Source organism: Bison bison, unplaced genomic scaffold (assembly GCF_000754665.1).
Source record: "Bison bison bison isolate TAMUID 2011002044 unplaced genomic scaffold, Bison_UMD1.0 scf7180017864388, whole genome shotgun sequence".
In the NCBI taxonomy this organism is placed as follows: Eukaryota; Metazoa; Chordata; class Mammalia; order Artiodactyla; family Bovidae; genus Bison; species Bison bison.
The window spans coordinates 4,248,591-4,268,458 of record NW_011494960.1 but is presented as its reverse complement, the minus strand read 5'-3'; the positions used below and the strand labels follow the sequence as shown (position 1 = coordinate 4,268,458).

Below are 19,868 nucleotides of genomic sequence, written 5' to 3'. Positions count from 1 at the left end.
CAGCCAGTGTTCTTGCCTGGAGAATCCCAGGGACAGAGGAGCCTGGTGGGCTTCCGTCTGTGGGGTCGCACAGAGTCAGATACGACTGAGGCGACTTAGCAGCAGCAGCAGCAAAGTCACTACCTCAAATCTTGGCTGTATCAGACTGAGGGTGACTGAGGGTGGATTGGTATGAGACCAGGCCATCTTCTGCTCTTACGATGGGCACAGGGAAGGGGGCATGGTCTTCTCAGGCATCGACTTCAAAAAAGCAGCTTCCTGGGAAGTCAGCCTGTTAGAGGCATCTCCCAGCCATCTTCACGGCTACCTGGGGAGTGCTGACTCACTGTCAGAATCCTACCCAGGGCCCTACCAAGATGCTGACCCCCCTGCAACAGGACTGGATTAGACACAGCAGGGGAACACACAGTGCATGTAGATTTCCGGGGCCTGCGTGGTAACTCCCAGGTAACCAGGCCACTGGGAAGTGCTGCCCTGGCTCCCTCGCCCCCTCATAGTACAGAGACCCTGCTGATCGAGATGAAGGGACCGTCCCACCATCTGTCTGTCACCTGGAAGCCAGTGCTTCCAAAGGCGCAGGGCTCAGCGCTGCCTCCTCTGAGAACGCATGCATGGGTGGTAGGAAACCAGCAGAGTGAGCACTCCCCGTGGGCTGCAGGCCACGCTGGCTCCAGAGCCCCTGGTTCTGTCTGCAGCGGCTCTCTAGGACCAAGGAGGCTGTCACTGTAGGTCTCTGGGGCCCTGGCCGAGTCGCTGGCCTGCCGAGCCCCTTTGGGCCCCTTTCACGGGAAGAGCCCTGAGTGGAGGGCTCAGAATAGTGCCTGGCTGTGGAGAGAACTCAGTAAGCACAGACCATTATTCTGAGCCCTTCACTAGTATCAGTACACTTAATGTTACAGAGATTCCCTGAGGGTGAGTGAAGTGAAAGTCGCTCAGTCGCGTCCGACTCTGCGACCCCCATGGACCATACAGTCCATGGAATTCTTCAGGCCAGAATACTGGAGTGGGTAGCCGTTCCCTTCTCCCAGGGATCTTCCCAACCCAGGGATCGAACCCAGGTCTCCCACATTGCAGGTGGATTCTTTATCAGCTGAGCCACAAGGGAAGCCCTATCCCTGAGGGTAGGCACTATTATTTATCCCCATTGTATGGATAAGGAAACTGAGGTATGTCCAGAGTCTTACCCAAGTTTTATCTAAAGTCCTGCAGCTAGAAAGAGGCAGAGTGAGTCTCCTGGTCCCCGGGGCAGGGGAGGCTGCCCTCCAGCTCCTGGGCTTTGCTGAAAGTGGCAGGACTCAGCCTCTGTCAGATACATCGGCCTCACCCAGGGAAAACTCCGCCGTGGCTCAGGCAGTCCCACTTCCCGGACTCTGCAAAATATTATAAACATGTATTTAAAAAATCCGCTTGCTAGCCATCTTGGATAAACGGAGTTTTCTGAACATGATGCCTTTACCCTGTGTACTGTAGGGAGGCCACCGAAATAGAAACAGGCCAGATATTTGGAAATCCTTCTCCACCCTGAAAAAGCAGTAATGTCCAAATAGCCGGAATCCTGTTAAAGCAATCAGCCGAGGTCCTCCTGGCCATTTTAAGACCTTCTTGTCCACTTTATGAGCCTAAACTGAACTGGCTTCCTTGGTGTTCAGGGCACTGAACTGGCTTCCTTGGTGTGCTGCATTTGGGACCAATTTTGAACTGTAGTTTAATATTGAGTTTTCTTTTATGGTTCACTCAGGGAGTCTTCAGAGGCTGTTTCTACCGTCTGTTCAATAAATGTATCAGGTGAGGGTATCTTAGGCATTCCAGGCTTTATATTTTAAATACCCAAAGCCCTAGGCAACATTAGGAGCTAACAACCTGATAAATTCCAGTTTAAAAAAGGGCTGTTATGATTGAGTTATAAAAACTCCAGGTGCTGCGATTTCTGGTTTCTAGACGTGCCCTGGCTGTGGATTACCCCAACATTCCCTGGTCTCTGCCCATTATCATGTAGGTTTCTACTTACAGGGAAATTCACAACTGCTGCGTCTTTTACCATCTTCCCAGTGAGGCCACGAGGCAGGTAGGAATGGCTGGTAGGGTTTTATGTTAGCAGAGAAAAACGCAGCTCAGACATCCTCTATCAAGACCACACACGATATTCTTGGGAAGACCCAGATCAGAGCTGCTAATTTCCATGTTTCTTGTCTGCTCCTAAGAAGAGCTAATATTCTGAGAGTGTTGATGACGTGTGAGGCACTGGCCTCAGTGCTTTCCCTGCACTTCCTCGTTTGTTCGTCATGACTATCCTATTATGAAGAACTGTTGTTATCCCCATTTTACAGATAGGCAAGATTGAGGCTTATAGCAATAAATTAACTTCTCTAGGGCTGCACAGTTAGCAAGTCATGGAGTCTGAATTTGGGCCCTGAACTGTCTAGGCATTAGAGACCAAACCCTCTCAACTCTTGTGTTTCCCTCATCCCCACCTAATTACCTGTGGACTGATACAGCCCCATGTTTACCAAGCCTTTGTGGGGCAAGATCCGATAAGCATTAGACGATTCACCTTTTGTGTAAATGGCTTTGCCTGGAGGAGTGACTAAGAAGAAGGGTAGCAAAAGGGGGAAATGATGTCGTTCTGGGAATGTTTAACCCTGATAGCAGGGTTTCTGGATCTCATCACGCTTGACCTTTGGGTTGGATAAATCTTTGCTGTGGGGGCTGTGCATTGAAGGATGTTTAGCAGCATCTGGCCTCTCTATACACCAGACCCCAGTAATCATCCTCCAAGACACCCTGGTTATGAGAATCAAAAATCCTGGTTATGAGAATAAAAATGTTTTTAGACATTGCCATATATGCTCTGGGAAGCAAAATCTCCACTGTTCTAGAGGATAATAGTACATCCTTCCTCAACCCATTAATATAGACACGGAGGTTTTTGTGTTTATTTGCATGGGGCACAGCCTGGCCGTAGTGTTGGGCTGGCCCTGAGTCTCTGCTTTGCCACTGTTTCTGAGCCTCTCCTATGAGTTTCCTGAGATGTGTACCTAATTCCTCCGGTCCTTCCCTTCAATTAGTTTGAGGTCTAAATGGGGAAACGGATGAAGAGGAGTAAAAATATAGGACGCAGAAGGAGCAGCTTGTCTTGTAAACGACTCAGGACTGCCATGGACCCTGTGGGCTTCCGGGAAGAGGGGTCTTGGAGCTGGACCTGCCTGCGGTCATCTGTCTTGCTCTTTCCAGGGCCAGGTATTGCATTTGTGGTTTACCCAGAGGCCTTAACCAGGCTGCCCCTGTCTCCCTTCTGGGCCATCATCTTCTTCCTGATGCTCCTCACTCTTGGACTTGACACTATGGTGAGTGTCCCCTTTGACGTCTGCTCCAGTCCTCCTTCTGAAGACCCCTCTCCTGGGGCGCTCTAATCCAGCCCGGGGCAGGGTTTGGGTGTAGTATTATCTCAGCGTTTCCTGAAGCGATGTGTAGGGATGGTGAGGCACCTGGCCAAAGCTCGGGACAGCCTTGCATTTGTGGGTGACTTAGGTGGCGGTGCACAGGACCTGTTCTCTCTCCCTCTTTCCTTTTTTCCTTGCAAGTTGTACTTATGTTCTTCCTGCTTTGGTGTCCTTTTGCCAAAGCAAGTTCTGTGGGGCCGGATAGGGGAGAATAATGCGAAGTCAATTTTAGGGAAATTGCTGCGGGGCTGAGACTACTACAAATCATGCCGACAGGTGCTCAGAGTTTAGTAGTTGGGTGCAAGGAGGGCTTTTTCCTCAAGTGCAAGATCAAATGCGCTGTAAACGGGAGGAGAGGAATTTACATCTCATGAATACAAAGTGACGCTTAACGTGTCCTAGCGGATGGCTGTGAGCGCAGTCTCTGGGGGCTGGAGACATAGCTCTCAGGTTCACATCCTGCTTAGATTCCCCTTGCTGACCTTGTGGGTTGGACCCCAGCAAGATCCTTTAGACTCATCAAGGGAAACCAACCCCAAAGACCAATCTTCATACAAACACCACTTTGCCTGGTGGGAGACACAGAGGACTTTTTTGAGCCTGTGGGGCTGGGCAGTGTCACAGGCATCCCTTCTCCGGCATCATTCCAGTTTGCCACCATCGAGACCATTGTGACCTCCATCTCGGACGAGTTCCCCAAGTACCTGCGCACTCACAAACCGGTCTTTACTCTGGGCTGCTGTGTTTGTTTCTTCATCATGGGCTTCCCAATGATCACTCAGGTAAGACGCCTGCTGGGCACAGGCTTTGGATGGGGGCAGGTTGTGGGTGGGGCTGATGGCTTTTCCGTCTCTTTACTCTTAACTCTCAGACCTTAGAATAACAGCCAAACCACTGCCATTTCCAAGTAGATGGCACCAGTCCATTACAGATTCTGACCGCAGAGGGAAATATGTCACCTTGGCTACTAATGATACTTCTAGCATCTTCATAATTGAGACGTAGCCTTCTTGAGCCAACGAGACAGGTGTGTCCTACTTGAAGAAAATGAAATACATGGAAATCCAACTTGACTGACCAGAGACATTTCCACTTGATTACTTGTAATATACAATATCTATAGTCATTGGAGTTTCTTCTGGTTCTGAGTGTCTGGTAAAATGAGTATTTGCTCACCTGATGTGTGTGTATATTGCTTTTGCTGTCTCTCTGACCTTGAGCAAGTCACCACTTTGGGTATTAGTTTCTTCATTTGTAAAATGATGGATTGAAAGGAGATGGTCTCTAAACCTCATGTAAGAGTGAGGTAAAGATGCAGGGGGATGTATGAAGACTGCCCATTGACAGATGTGTGAGGACTGCCCATTGACACCTGAAGGTCTTATGGAGATCAGTCACATGCAGGTGTGTGGGTAGAAATGGCCATCTGTTGCTTAAAGCAAAAATGATGCAGTTTGGCTACTTTCCCATTTACATCTTCGAATGTTTGACCTCTGCCTTTTAAGAGTCAGATGTTAAATCACTTTTCTGGGCTTGTGCTGTTGATGAGCTTGGGAGTCTCTCAAGGGACTGCTTTGTTAACACATCAAGGCCTCTGGCTTACTTGACCAGAGTTAAGTTGCTCCTCTCCAGGGGAGAGGGGATCCTTCAACTCCTGTTGGCACAAGACCCTGCTCAGGCTGCAAGGACTGGCTGCTGGAAGTGGGTCACAGCCTGGATCCAGGCCCACTGACGTTGCTTGTCTCTCTTCCCTGCCAGGGTGGAATTTACATGTTTCAGCTTGTGGACACATACGCCGCCTCCTATGCCCTCGTCATCATCGCCATCTTTGAGCTCGTGGGGATCTCCTATGTGTACGGTAAGGGAACCACTGAGACGGATGCTGAGGCCAAACAGTGTCACTGAGGCGTCCATGGCTAGCAGGTTTCTCCTATTTAAGAAGACAAGGCAAGGGCTTCATTGCAGCTGTTTAGGAAACAGAGCTGCACCTTTATTTCCAAACTTGCCTCAATCACTTGGATCTAAAAGATGACCGATGGTGAAACTTTGTTACCAGAAACTGCTAGGACTGGGACATGCGCTTGACAAGTGAACCTTTAATGCCCGTGGGTGGTGGCCAGACTAGGGGGGAAGACGCCTGTCAGGAAGAGGGAGACTGCTTTGCTCCTGTGAAAGTATTTCAGGGTCTTGGTAGCTGTAGTCTTCACGCAGCTTGAGGTGAGGAGTAGCTTCTCTGGTGGTCTCCTGATACTATAGTGAGAAAAGAGAACCTCACAGAGCCTTGTGTGTGTGTGTGTGTGTGTGTGTGTGTGTGTTAGTTGCTCAGTTGTGTCCGACTCTTTGCAATCCCGTGGACTGTAGCCCATCAGGCTCCTCTCTCCATAGAATTTTCCTGGTAAGAATACTAGAGTGGATTGCCATTTCCTTCTCCAGGGGATCTTCCTGACCCAGGGACTGAACCCGGGTCTCCTGAGTTACAGGTAGATTCCTTACCGTCTGAACCACCAGGAAAGCCCCATCATAGATCCTTAGGAGACTATTAGCGTCATGGGAGCCTGTGATGCAAGATCTCAACCCCAGATTTTCCCAGGAAGAAACTTCCAATTCCCTTATAAATTAACCCTTCCTATCAATGGCACCCCACTCTAGTACTCTTGCCTGGAAAATCCCATGGACAGAGGAGCCTGGTAGGCTGCAGTCCATGGGGTCTCTAAGAGTCGGAAACAACTGAGCGACTTCACTTTCACCTTTCACTTTCATGCATTGGAGAAGGAAATGGCAACCCACTCCAGTGCTCTAGCCTGGAGAATCCCAGGGACAACAGAGCCCGGTGGGCTGCCGTCTATGGGGTCACACAGAGTCAGACACGACTGAAGCGACTTAGCAGCAGCAGCAGCAGCATCACCATAGCAGCGAGCATCCTATAATCAGTGGGGCCATTCTCAAGAAGAATAGGAAAAATCAGCAGATGCCATCTTTGCCCTTCCTGGAGAGGTGTTTGTGCTTGGCTGGGGGGTGGGGTTGAGTCTCATGGGGTGACCTCTTGAGCCCCTCCTGTGTACCACCAGTCAGCACAAGCCAGTCCTATGGGGTTCAAGGCGGTGCTGACGTCCTTGTGCCTCACAGGGAGATCCCTAATATAGATAAGGCCTCTATAGTAAATACCAGGAGGTATTTACTATAGAGGAAAAATGCCAAGTCAGAAGACCCATCTGTATTTCAAGACCAAAACGAGATGGTGAAAGGAAAGGCAGGGTATCACTTGGATGCAGGGATGTGCTTAAGAGCCTTTTGCCTTTAATGTAATGGTTAACCTCTTGCCCATCAGGGCTTCAGCAACTTCTTGCTTTACTGAAAAATACATTAAAATGGAGGGCGATGGGCAGTCAAGATATAAAAAGGAAACCTCTCAAGTAAAAACTGGGTGCCCTAGAAACAGGAAAATACTGCAGTCATTGTTGGGCATTGGCAGAAGAAGAATTTATCTCAGCTGGAGCTTACATCCCCACTGCAGAGAGAGTTTAGCTTCTGGCCAGAGAAGCGGGCAGGCATGCCAGCTGTCCTGATGGCATCAGAGGCCAAACTGCCAGCACTTTGGGCTGATGCGACAGCCTCAGGCCTGCAGTGACGCTGTGATTGAAGACTCGCATTTAGGCTAAGGCTTCAAAGAGCTTCCTACCTGAGCAGAGAGTGGCTGAAACCTGGCCAGTCTGCCACAGTGAATCCTAACTTTTTGCCCAGATACCAAAGGCGTTACTGTGGAGAGGCCTCTGGGGCTCTCTTTTGGAAACTTGAGCCCTTGTGGGTCCACACATAAGCTGAAGTCGCCAGATGGTCTGTTGGCAAAGTCAGGAAGGCACTTCATTGTGGCACCGGTCCACGTGTAGGTAGCCATCTCGTTGATCTCCTCCTCTGTCTGTAGCCTCCCTGATATTGCCCACAAAAGGCACATTTGCATGATTGTTTCCAATAAAACAGGGTTGTTCAGTGTGGTTTACAAGCATCCGTTAAAACAGAAACCTTTGAATATTTCTGTTTTTAGGACTTAAATATCTCTCTCCCAGCCCTCATATAAATCTGCCAGTAGATTTTTTGGTTCCGAAGGAAAAAGTAAATCCCGAGTGCTTTTTTCCCTAGGGGGATCACCCAGACAATTAGTTGGGCTCTAGAAGGCTGGTGCTGAGCCAACTCCCAGGACTAGGTGGACTCTGTGCTAAGCTCAGGTTGAACTTGACTCCTGTATTGTCACATGTGGGTGTGATCCTCTGATTTGGACCTGGAGGGAATTCTAAGAAGGGAATCTTAGAAGAAATATTTGAAGCTAGCATCATTGTCAGAAGTGAAAGGAAAAGCTTGCACAAACATATAATGTATGCTCCAGATGACAGTAGATTCTTGATTGAGATGATGAGCCCCCAAACAAATGCAGGTTAGTGTGAGGAAGTTCAACATGAAGCCATGAAGAAAGGAAATGAACCTGACTGATTTGGTCCCCTTCCATCCTGGCTGCTGAATCTGAAAAAGAAGCAGACAAATTGCAGAGATTTGTATTTTCTTCTCGGTTCTAATGATCTCTAGAGTCTAGATTCTAGAGGTTGCCATTCAAACATTTAAAATACATTGGGTACAACTTTCAAGTTTTATCTTTAGAACAAAAGAGCTGATTCAGGCTCTCAAAGCAATGCTCTTCAAAGGCCAATATCCGGATTTGTGGTAGCTAGAAAAGTGCAACTCCCCAAGTTTGGTGTAGGAACAATCTCTTTAACAGACTTTTACCTAAAAGAGTCGCTTTGTAAAAGTGATTTGTACTCTGCTGAGAGCCAATACAGGGAGTTCCTTGATGAAGAAACCATGGCATTAACCTGCTGCCACAGAGCCCTCGTGCCTGGTAATCTGCTTGGCTCTCCACTGTGCGTTTCCCGCAAATCACAATGTGCTCTGTCGTCTTGATCTGTTTCCTTCCACATCGGTCAGTGACCTGTTTTACATCCCACGCGCACTCTGTCTTTCTCTCCGTGCTTGTGAGGGATGTTAGTTCCAGCAGGCAATGACTCCTACCTGGCTGGGAGCCCTAAGGCTGCCCAGAGATAAAGGAGGGCCAGACTGACCAGAAAAGGACTTGAGAAGATGGCATTTCACAAGAAAAAGGACGTAAATGAAAACAAGGACTGAGGCTTAATGTTGAGCTTACTGCTAACCAAGGCAGGGAAAATCTAAGCCCACACAAAGGATTTTGGCTCCAAAGGATGCAGCCGAAACATCACATTAACTGTAAGAGAATAATTGGAGGTCCACACAGGGCCGGAGACCTAATTTGTGAGACCGAGGGCAAAATGAAAATCTGGAACCCCATGTTAAAAATTGTTCAAGATGGCAACAGGAGACCATTAATCCAGGGGTGTCAGAGCGTTAATCCAGGGGTGTCATCCTTCTCAGCACCAGGCCACACCACAGGGACAGCAGTCCCTGGAAGACCATTCTCAGACCAAAGGCAAGGGTGTGGTTCATGAAGACAAAGGCCACAAAGCTGCGCGGGCAAAAGTGATTGGTTGGTGAGGCGGGTCCTTGACTAACAGTTCAGGATTGGTTGGTTATATGGAGCTTGTGGTAGCCCCTTTCTGGGCACCAGGTCTGCGTGTCTGAGTCTAAAACAGTAGCTATGAGTTCACCGCTGTTTTTATTTCCTGCTGTTTTTCTGCTAGCTCAGGGAGAAGCTGTTGCTCTGATCCCTTTGCAGCTCTCTTACCCTTCCAGGTTCAAGGTCATGCAGCAGGCAGATCTCTATGCACAAGCTCCTGGCTCCAAGATCAGTTCCTCTAGCGTTAGCCTTGATGAGGGACTTGGACAAGTGGGAAGGATAGAGCAGGCAGAGGAAGCCATAGGAACAAAGGCCTAGCCACTGACTCAGTAAGGGACTTTGGTGGGGGCTTGGGCGTGAGTCAGGGTGCGGGTGGGCTGTGCTGGGTGGGGACCAGAACGGATAGGGGATGGAGGGATTGGAGAGCCTGACTCAGGGATGAGCAAGAGGCAGGAGGCTTGCCTGGCAGCTCCCACTGGTGCCCTTGGGCAGCATCTGCCGGGCCACGCTGGCAGATCAGGCTGATCCATCACAGGACCTGAAGTGGAGCCTGTTGGAGCAGGCGTCCAAAGCCATCACAGGAAGGGAGGAAGCTGACTTTCCAGGGCTTGTGCTAACTCTGGAACCAAGTCATCTCGCTCAGTTCCGGGGCTGCTCCTGGGCATCGAACTGCCTCCTGCTGAAACTGGGCACCCACCGTCCACCCACTCCTGCAGTCTGGACCCAGCTCTCCGTCCCCTCTGGGGGAACCTGAGCACGTCTCCTCCCACCCCTAGGAGGCTGTCTCTGTGCGTCTTCCTCAGTCTAACCTTGACCACATCAGTTTCCCTAGGCAAGCTGCACACCACCACCTCCTTGGAGAATGGTTTAATGGAGAAGAAGGGTCTGCTAACAGGGTTGATACCGAAAACAGAAGATTTTAGAGTCTTTTCTGTTTTGAAGAACTGAGTCCCACTTTTAGGATTTCACGTGGGTTTCTGAGGTCCTTATCTTTTTTTTTTAATTATTTTTAATTGGAGGATAATTGCTTTACAATGTTGTGTTGGTTTCTGCCATATAGCAACGTGAGTCAGCCATAGGGACACATGTGTCCCCATCCCCACCCACCCCTCCAGGCTGTCACAGGGCACCAGGCTGAGCTCGTTGTTCACACAGTGAACCTCGACCGTTTCACACGTGGCGATGTGTGCGTTTCACCGCTACGCTCTCCATTCATCCCACCCCTTCTTCTCACTTCTGTTCTCTATGTCTGCGTCTCTATTCTGCCCTGCAAATAGGGTCACCTGAGGTCCTCATCTTTAACTCTCATCTCTTTTTTGGTTCTAACCCTCACTTACGTCCAGAGGGTCTAGCGTCCAGAGGCCAGTCATTGAAGGAGTTGATGACGGGAAACGAGACACAAGCAAACCCGACGATGGTCAGAGAGCTGCTCCAAGTGTGCAGTTCTTGCCTGCGGTGGCCCATTATTTGGGGCTGCCAGTCGGAACTGCCGACTGTGAAGGGGCTCAGACTCAGGGCCCTTTCACATCTCTTCAGCATGGAAACCCCCCAGTTCTGAGACAGCCTCGCTTCTGGTGAGCTCAGGAAACAATACAAGAAACTGCTTCCTCCTCAAAAATTCTCTGTGGCTTTTCTTTTCAAAGAGTGGATGCTGGTTGTTTGGGGCCCCGAGAAAAACTCTCGTCTGCTTTTTACTTTACATAGTTATGTTGATCAGTGACCAAGAAGACCACAATCCTTTGAGTTTCAACAAAGTGGGTGATAGCCATGTGGAAGTCACACTGCTTCTTGCCTGCCCTTATCATCTTCCATGGAGCAGAGATAAATTGACTCATGGAAGAGTACCCTTGGGAGTAAGTGCAGGTCCCTCAGTTGTGTCTGACTCTTTGTGACCCCATGGACTATACAGTCCATGGAATTTTCCAGGCCAGAATACTGGAGTGGGTAGCCATTCCATTATACAGGGGATCTTCCCAACCCAGGGATCAAACCCAGGTCTCCCGCATTGTGGGTGGATTCTTTACCAGCTGAGCCACCAGGGAAGCCCATCCTTGGGAGGGTGGGGGATAAAAAGCAACATACAGTGAGTCTCCTTTGAAATCCCAAGGCTTTCATCAGACACTGTGCTTATTGATCATGATTGTAGTTGGGTTTGCCAGACTTGGTTGCTGAACCCATGAACCCACCTGCGAAAACAGCCACACAGGTGACTGTGTCAGATTGTGGCAGCGTGGAGATGCCTGGGTTAGGCTGGGATGGAGCTTCCTAGCTGGCCCCGTGGGGTGACATCTCACGTTGAACTTCACTGCAGAGAGTGTTTGCCATCTATTTAAACATTCCATTTGCCTTCATCTTCCCAGCAGTGAGTCACTTGTCTGATGGTTTCCTACATAATAGGGGTCATGTTGACAGCAAGAGGGGGCCATCCCAGCCAATGACACGCGAGTGAGGGGCGCTCCTGCAGTCCCCTGCCCCATCTCACCCCCTGCCACTGCACCTCATGTTCCATCTCTGTTTATCTCTTTGCAGGCTTGCAAAGGTTCTGTGAAGACATCGAGATGATGATTGGATTCCAGCCAAACATTTTCTGGAAAGTCTGCTGGGCCTTTGTGACTCCGACCATTTTAACTGTAAGGACTGCATGCTTTATCGTGCCAGCAGCCCCTTGCATGCATATGTGATGCTTCATGTGTGCCTACATACAGATGAGCCTGGGGAGCTGGTAGGATGGATATTATTCCTGTCTTTCAGCTGAGGGAACTGAAACTCAAAGAGGTGAAGCACTCTGCCCAAAGGTGCAAGGCTGATGGAGGGTGGAGGGCAGAGCTAGGACTCATGCTTGGTTTGGAGCATCCCTCGGGAACATTTCCCACTGTATCAGTCTGCCTCGTGTGATCACAGTTCCCGCATGCTAACCACGGTCCACTCTTTGTGCACAGTGTTTTTTACGTACCATCTCATCTCTCCCCTACAGGAGTTCTGTGGGGTTAGTAGTATAATTATCTCCATTTTACAGAGGAGGAAGCTGTTACCCAGAGCTTATGCGACTTGCCTAGGATTGTAGAATTATGAATTGTAATAACAGCCTAGGTTTCAACCCAGGCAGTCTGTCTCTAGAACTTTTAAACACTGCTCAACACAGCCACTATACATCTAATATGTATAGCAGAAGTTAGACTTTTATTGTTCATTTTTATTGCTTTTGAGGATTATCTTATCATCCTCAAGTGTGATGATGACATTTTAAGATCATCTGACATTCATCTTCTTAAAGATCAGAGCCCTTCCTATACCAGTAAATCTGCATAGGGACTCACATGCACATCCTGTCACCTGCTCCTTTATTGTGGCTTAGCTTCTGGCTTTGCCTCCATCCACTCTCTAAGCACAGTAATTGACAAGAGACATTGTCTTTCTTCCTCCCTGGCTTGTGGTCAAAGGCTGCAGGAAGCTGGCTGAAGTTCCTGCTGATCCCAGAAGGTGGCACTAGAAACCAGATTAAGACCCTTGTTTCGCTGCTCCGTAACAGCTTCTTTAAAGGAACATGACAGCTAAACAGTAAAGAAAACAGATATTTTCCTTAAAAAAAAAAACCAAAAAACCCCCCAAAAAACAAAAATCACCCCCAAAACTGGCACAAAGTGAGTTTTAATCAAAACATCTCCATTTCTTTCGGAAAAAGAAGTTTAGACAGAAAAAACATTCAGTATTTCCCTCCCTCGGCATTGACAGGAGACATTATTTAGAAGCCACATCTGTGTGCACATCTGTATCTGATATCACCTATCAGAGGCTGCGGTTTGTCTGAGAAGTCCCACCAGACCGGGGACATGAGAGTTGAAAAGGATTAAGATAGATTTTTCAGTTTCTTGAATTCAGGGCCGACGTTTTTAGCCATCTACCGAGGAAACAGGAGACGCCCCCGCCCCCGCCCCCCTCCCCCTCTGCTGGGTCCGCCTCTGCTGTTTTCCCGATCTCTGCTGAGCTTCGCCAGATCCTCCTGTTACTACTACACACGTTTTATTCTTGGGTGAAATCAAAGTTAGAATCTGTCCCAGATTCTTTCGACCTTTGCTTCCTGTCTTAGAACAGATTAAGCTTCAAAGAACCTTACTCTAGTCTGCAGAAACGTATCACATAGTGATAATCAACACGAGGACTTGTGGGGCTCTAGCATCAGGCAGCCTCTTTAGGAACATTGTCTTTTAAGCTCCCGACCTCCCTGCTTGCTGGGTGATTCTTTCCTCACTTTACAGATGCCTGTGCTGAGGCTTGGAGAGACTGAGGAGCTTGCCTGAGGCCACAGAGCTTGCAGGGGGCAGAATAAGAATTGAATCCAAGGCTATCTAGGCTTCAAGATAATACCTGTCTAACACACTTGAAATATATTTCTGAAAGCCTAGTTGGTTTCATCTCCAAGTGGAGTTTGGCCAATTCTGGATTACAATCATCCCAATCTTTAGGAGCAGAATTTCAGAGAAAAGGGATAATGGGGACTGGCTGTGTTTTTTGAGAAAGTGTCTCAACTGGGCTGTGCTTTACTCAGTTTCCATTATAAAACTCTCCACAGAAGCCTGTGGCAAGGTCCCAGAAAATATTTTCCGCCAAATCCTCCTTCTGTGTTTGGGAGCTAGAGACAAGAAGAAGTGGTCAGTTCCATCATTGGCATCACCTTCTGCTGCCATCAGCTGAATGTCAGGTGGACCTGGCTCCATGGCTAAATTATCCTTTCTCATGGCCAGGTTCATCTGAGAGCAGGGTTTTATCAAAGCTGATTTGGCAGGGTGAAATCGATGGCAAGAGCAAGTTTACACAGATAAATTTGATCTGATACCTGTGTAACAGGAAATGGTATCAGAGGAGCAAGCCTAACGCTTCCTCTTTGGCCATTTGCCCTTCCGTAACATGGTTATCTTGTAGGAGACTAGACTGAGCTGAGATTATGGGTTTCAATGACTTCAAAACCCCTGAAATAAAAATTGATCATTTTTATATGTGCCTTCATGAATTTATAGAGCTATAAATATTCTGCATGCAATTATTGTATACATAGGCAGAACATGTTACTGACTTAGGCACACATAAGCAGAGGTATTGCTATTTATATAGTAAATGAAATGGAGCAACTTACCATAATTACATTAAGCCCTATTTCCAACAGACTTGTTAATAAAGCTTATAACTCTAGGGGCAAATGTTCTAAAGGGGGCCTAGAGTAGATATATCTCTTATAGGAGCAGTATCTTCAACCATTGTCTTCAGGCTCTTGCTGCTTTGAATCCATATATTGAATTACTGTTGCATTGGAATAATCACTTGCCCCGGCAGCCTGGGCTTTGCAGCAATCATAAAGATGCCTTACATTTGTATAATGCTTCCCACTTTTCCAGAATACTTCCACGTATTATCTTTCCTGACGTAATCCCCCCCAATCATTTTTAGGCAATTCTTTTACTGCTTAAGATAGAACAAGAGAGGTGAGGAGGAGTGAGGAAGTAGGCGGGTGCATTGTTCTAGGCGGAGGCTGCCGAAGGTGGGTTGAAAACAGGGGAGCACTCCATTTCCTGAGAGCAGTGCTCCCTCCCCCAACACAGCCATGAGGACCCCTCTTCTGTGTTTCCTGGTGCCTCGTTTTCCCAACATATCTCTTCCTTTGCAGCTGCTCTAACCAAGTTTTCAGAGGTTTCTCATCACTGTTGTCTGCCAAAGTGCGTGGTGAGGGGGCATCAAGGGCTGAAAATGCATCATGACCTCTCTTAAAAGTGGAGGGGGCGGTCCTTCCCTGGTGGTCCAGTGGCTAAGACTCCATGCTCCCAATGAAGGGGGCCGGGGTTTGATCCCTGGCCTGGGAACTAGATCCCATATGCTGCAACTCAGAGTTCACTTGCTGCAACTAAAGATCTCACGAGACACAGCTAGGACCCAGCTCAGCCAGATAAACAAACATTTTTTGAAAAAACCAACAACAAAAAAGGGAGAGGGGTCCCCTGAGTAAATAGCAGACTGTTTCCAGAAAACCGCTGTGTTGTCCACCCTGTGTAAAATGGATCTGTTTTATAGCAGAGAAGTCTGAGACACAGGGGTCCCTCGGCTAGTTAGTGGTAGAGCTGAGATTAGCCCGTCCCCAGCTCGCTGTTTGGTGGCAAGGCCCATCCACCTTATGTCATTTTAGGGGGGTGGGGCCGCCCCTCTTTGTCCCACCGCTGATTATAGCACCAAACTTCCTGCTCAGCCACTGCTCGCGGACCACTTAGCCAGCTGTAGAGGCAGCTCCTGGAGATGGCCCTTTCCCCATTCAAGGTGAAAGCAGAGTAGATTCAATTAGTTTTTCACATTAACCTAGCGGATTTTCCCCTTATAACTCAGGCTTGATTATCAGTTATAGAAAGCAGAGACAGCTCCTTAAAAACACTCACCATCCCCTCTCCCACGTCCACCCCTCAGTCACCCTGGTGTACCTCCTTTAAATTCATCCTCTCAGCCCCTCTGAGTGTATAGACACCCACATGCATCGCTGAATTTTTAATTTTTGTACTTGTGATGGCAAGTACAGCTTCAGCACCTCAGTGCGTGTCAGTTCATCTCTGAAATCCAGTTCTTTTGCTTGGAAAATGTAGTAATAATACTTCCTTTACAGGATCATCACGGGGGGAATATGAGATAATAGCAGTCAGCTCATGGCAGGGGTCTGACACGTGACTGTTGAGGGCTTACTCACATCCCCACCGTAACATGTGCGTTTCTCTTTGCTTCCCAGTTTATCCTTTGCTTCAGCTTCTACCAGTGGGAGCCCATGACCTATGGCTCTTACCGCTACCCTAACTGGTCCATGGTGCTCGGATGGCTCATGCTTGCCTGCTCCGTTATCTGGATCCCGATTATGTTTGTGATAAAAATGCATCTGGCTCCTGGCAGATTTATTGAGGTAATTGTATCAGCTCCTACGCCTGCCGTTCCCTCCCAGGGGAGAAGCTCTGAGAGCTCTGTGCTTTAAAAAAAACAAAACAGAAGATTTGGTAAACTTACTCTAGCGGGAGACTGGGTGATTAAGTGGTTACAGTTGCTATCGTTTCTATTAAACCTGTTTTTATTATGTGTTATTCCTCGAATGGAGGGGCTCCGCCAATCTGCAGGCCGAGCTGTTATTGTGTTCTTCCGCAGAGCAGTGACGGCTCCGAAGAATAAGTGATCAGGTTGTCTTCTCTCTCCGTGAGCTCCCTCCTCCTCTCCCCTCACCCAGAGTTTAAATCCCAGTGTTTGGTTGTTAACCACACAGTAGATCGCCCCTTTCCTGATGTTTCTGTCTGTCGGAGGCACCTCCCCCTCCAAACACCTATTACCAGTTACATTTAAAATCACTAGGCTTAGCCGAGGGATCCAAGCTGATTAACGTGTCACGCAGAATGTAACATCCCCGTAGAACGTAATGAAAGGTCCGGGGCAAGGCTGGTATGAGGTGATGCCTATCTTACTTAGTCCCTTGCTGGACTCATTTCCCATTCCTCATGCAAAAAACTCCCTACCTCACTCCAGAGAGGATGGTAAGGGGACAGCCACTTGCTGAGCCACCGGTGAAGTGTGGTCAGGCTTTTGTTATTCCTGAGAAATCAAGTGCTCAGACGTGCTAGGAAGCGATCAGTGCTGCCTTGTCTTGGAGGTCCAGCGGGCTGCTGGTTCGGACCAGATCGGTGCTACTCAGGGCCTGGCCCAAGGACCAGCACCACCTGGGGGCTTGAAAGTAGAAGTGCAGGTGTTAGTCCCTCAGTCACGTCTGACTCTTTGTGACGCCATGGACTGTATGTAGGCTCCTCTGTCCGTGGAATTCTCCATGCAAGATTACAGGAGTGGGTTGCCATTCCCTTCTTCAGCCGATCTTCCCGTCCCAGGGATTGAACTCAGGTCTCCCATGTTGCAGGCAGATTCTTTACCATCTGAGCTACCAGGGAAGCCTGGGAGCTTCCTGGAAATGCAAATAATCAGGCTTCAACTTTGCTTCGCTGAACCAGAATCTTGGGGATGTGGGACTCTGGTGGCCATAGTTTAACAAGCCCCCAGGTGATTCTGATGCGAATTCAAGCCTGAGAGGCACTGGATGAGAACGAGGTGAAGAAACACATGTGCAGATGCGGGTAGTGAGGAACAGCTGCGTGGGGCTTGCTCTCCATCAGCCAGATTGAGGAAGAGAGCGCCCTGGAGCATCTCACATGGGTTCAGAAGGGGAACAGCAGATGGGAAGAGAGCACATGAGTGAATGGGCTACATGAATGGGCAGGTGATGAGGAGGTAGGCTTTGTTTTTCTTGGACTAAAGATGGAGGCAGAGTTGGCAGAGAGATGCAGGAGTCTTCTTACTGAAGCAGTGGTCCAGGTTCCATCCTCAGGCAATTCTGCCTGTTGTCTCCTTAAGGTGCATTGACACAGTCCCCTCCCCGCCAAGGATGGCTTGCTCTAGCCTTAGACGGACGCCCACTCCCTGACCCAGTAACCTCCTTCCTTCTGAACAGAAGCTGTGTTAGCCTCTGCTACTCTTGTCTTAGGCTGAAATCCTCTAAATTGATGAGCTGGCAATATAAATTTATTATGGTTAATTTGGGACACAAAGGTTGCAAACTGATGATTACGGGGGAGATTAAACTAACAGCTATAAGAAGCAGCTTCTTTTTAATAGGTAATAAACACATCATTGTTCCCTCTGATGTAGTCAGAAATCTGCCTTCTTTTTCCTTATTCTAGAAAATGTTCCGGTCAAATTATGTTTTACCTGAAACATCAGTTGAAGGATAAGAGACATTCCCATTGTTTTTAGCTCGCCTGCAAGAACCCACACTTTTGAACCAAGTCAGAAGTGTATATTTTTGTCAACAGATAATTAAAATCTTTGCTCACTCTTGGCAGTGTATCTTTGGGGTTGAGGTTTTTTTTTTTTCCTGGCCATTTATATACTTTTGGGAAATATGCTAAATAAAATCCAATTATTTTGATGTAACAACTCACTGTTGAGACTAGAACAAAGTAATTGAGTACATGTCCTTTGCAGACTGTGTTTGGCAGTAGAGAGAGCAGCTTGTGGATCCTCTCCATTTGGAGGGAAAAAATGTATAATTAGAATCTGGGCTCTTTATCTTCTATTAATCTTGTGCACAGCAAACCCTGAGCAACTGTAATATTGCTTGCAGGGTAATGTGAATAATTTCAGGTGAACTAAACTAAGTTTCCTCTGTAACACATTCCTGGCCTTGTTCATTAATGGGGCTGGTCTTCCTAACTGCTTCTCCTGGTTGAGGACCTCTTGGTTCCACGAGGTGTTCTGGCAAATGCGGTCACATGCAGTTTGCGGGTGGGTGAGTGGTGTCTGGGGAAAAGGGTGCTTTGCTTCTGTGACTCTGTGTGTCTTTGGCTTCTTTGCAGAGGCTGAAGTTGGTGTGCTCGCCGCAGCCGGACTGGGGTCCCTTCTTAGCTCAGCACCGTGGGGAGCGTTACAAGAACATGATCGACCCCTTGGGGACCTCTTCGCTGGGACTCAAACTGCCAGTGAAGGATCTGGAACTAGGCACCCAGTGCTAGTCTGATGGCATGGGATGGCCCAGACTTGATTGTCTTTCTCCTCTCTGCCTTTCCCGGATGCTTTCCCCAGCTGTTTTCCCATTTTTTGTCTTCCTTCTCCCCACGTCTCGGTTCATACCCGTGCATGAGAGCGATGACTTAGAAAAGTAGGACATAGTGTTGCATGCTGCAGCCAAGAGCTGGACGGAGCTTGGTTTGCCCGTGTCCACGCTGTCAGCTTCCAGTGGGGTTTACCTCACAGGCTCGAATCCACGAGGGGAGCGCCTCCCAGTGAAGTCACACGTAGGTGTTTGTGAGTTGGTCAGTAGAGAAGCATCCCCTGTGATTGTCACCAGTGGGGCCAGTCAGGCTGATGCAGGATAACCAGACGGTTGGTTTGCACTCATCTGAGCCATGTCGTGGTTTCGTTCAGACCCACAAAGTTCAGGACAGGGTGTCTTTGGAGGGTTGGCAGTGGTCAGAAAATGTTTGCAAGTAAGATGAGGCTGGTGGATTCAGACACCCCCAAGGTGATGAAGTTCCCATTTCCATTGACTGGGGCTCTGTTTCCATCATTTGGACCAACTATCTCACGTACGCCAAGGACTCACATGCTTTCTCTCTGCAAGCTGAGAACCTCAATGAAGAGTCGGCTCTATTCCCTCAGTTGGTTTTTTTTTTTAATGACCATGGTTGTGAATTCTTTGGGTCCTTTCCTCTACCTCTGCTTCATATTATTTGTGCCCGATATCATACGTTCATACCCGAGTGCCCTTCTGGTTTCTCCATAAGTCGAGCACCATGGTCCAGTGGCACCGTCCCGTATGTCTTCTCTTCCAGATGTCTTTCTACGAGCTGTAGTTACTTTGTCTCTCAGCCTCTGGGAAACTGAGACTTGCCCTGGTTCTGTCTATGTGTTATATATATCAGACACAAACTCTCGAAAGACAGATAATATCTCAGTTTTTACTCTTCACTTTTTCACGCACAGTCAATGCCAATTGTAGCCATTGAATCAAAGAAGTAGAGAGTTGAAGAGAAAGCAACCATAATACTCACTGCACTTTTTAGGTCACTGCAGGTACAGAAGTTTCTGATACATGCAGGTTAGGTAAGTAGCAAGTGAGCCAATTAGAGCTATTGATTTTAAGACTACACTTAGCTGATACCATTTGAAGAGTTCCCAATTCACAGTACTCATAATCAGACTCTAATGAGAGCGGATCATATGTCTACAGAGATTGGTGAAGCTGTAGCCTCTATTATCTTCTTGTATCCTGAACATGCATATATGAGATTTTTAAAATG

At 48.2% G+C, this 19,868-nt stretch overlaps 1 protein-coding gene across 1 annotated transcript in view; it reads left to right on the top strand.

Annotated features, from left to right (window-relative positions):
* SLC6A5 (solute carrier family 6 (neurotransmitter transporter), member 5) overlaps nucleotides 1-18,581 on the top strand; it is a 51,650-nt gene extending 33,069 nt beyond the window's left edge. The window contains exons 11-16 of the mRNA XM_010858472.1: nucleotides 3,232-3,344; nucleotides 4,091-4,222; nucleotides 5,199-5,298; nucleotides 11,548-11,648; nucleotides 15,776-15,943; nucleotides 18,426-18,581. Coding sequence (XP_010856774.1) covers nucleotides 3,232-3,344; nucleotides 4,091-4,222; nucleotides 5,199-5,298; nucleotides 11,548-11,648; nucleotides 15,776-15,943; nucleotides 18,426-18,581 — 770 coding nt within the window. The remainder of the gene's footprint in view (nucleotides 1-3,231; nucleotides 3,345-4,090; nucleotides 4,223-5,198; nucleotides 5,299-11,547; nucleotides 11,649-15,775; nucleotides 15,944-18,425) is intronic.
* Nucleotides 18,582-19,868: the final 1,287 nt, after the last annotated feature.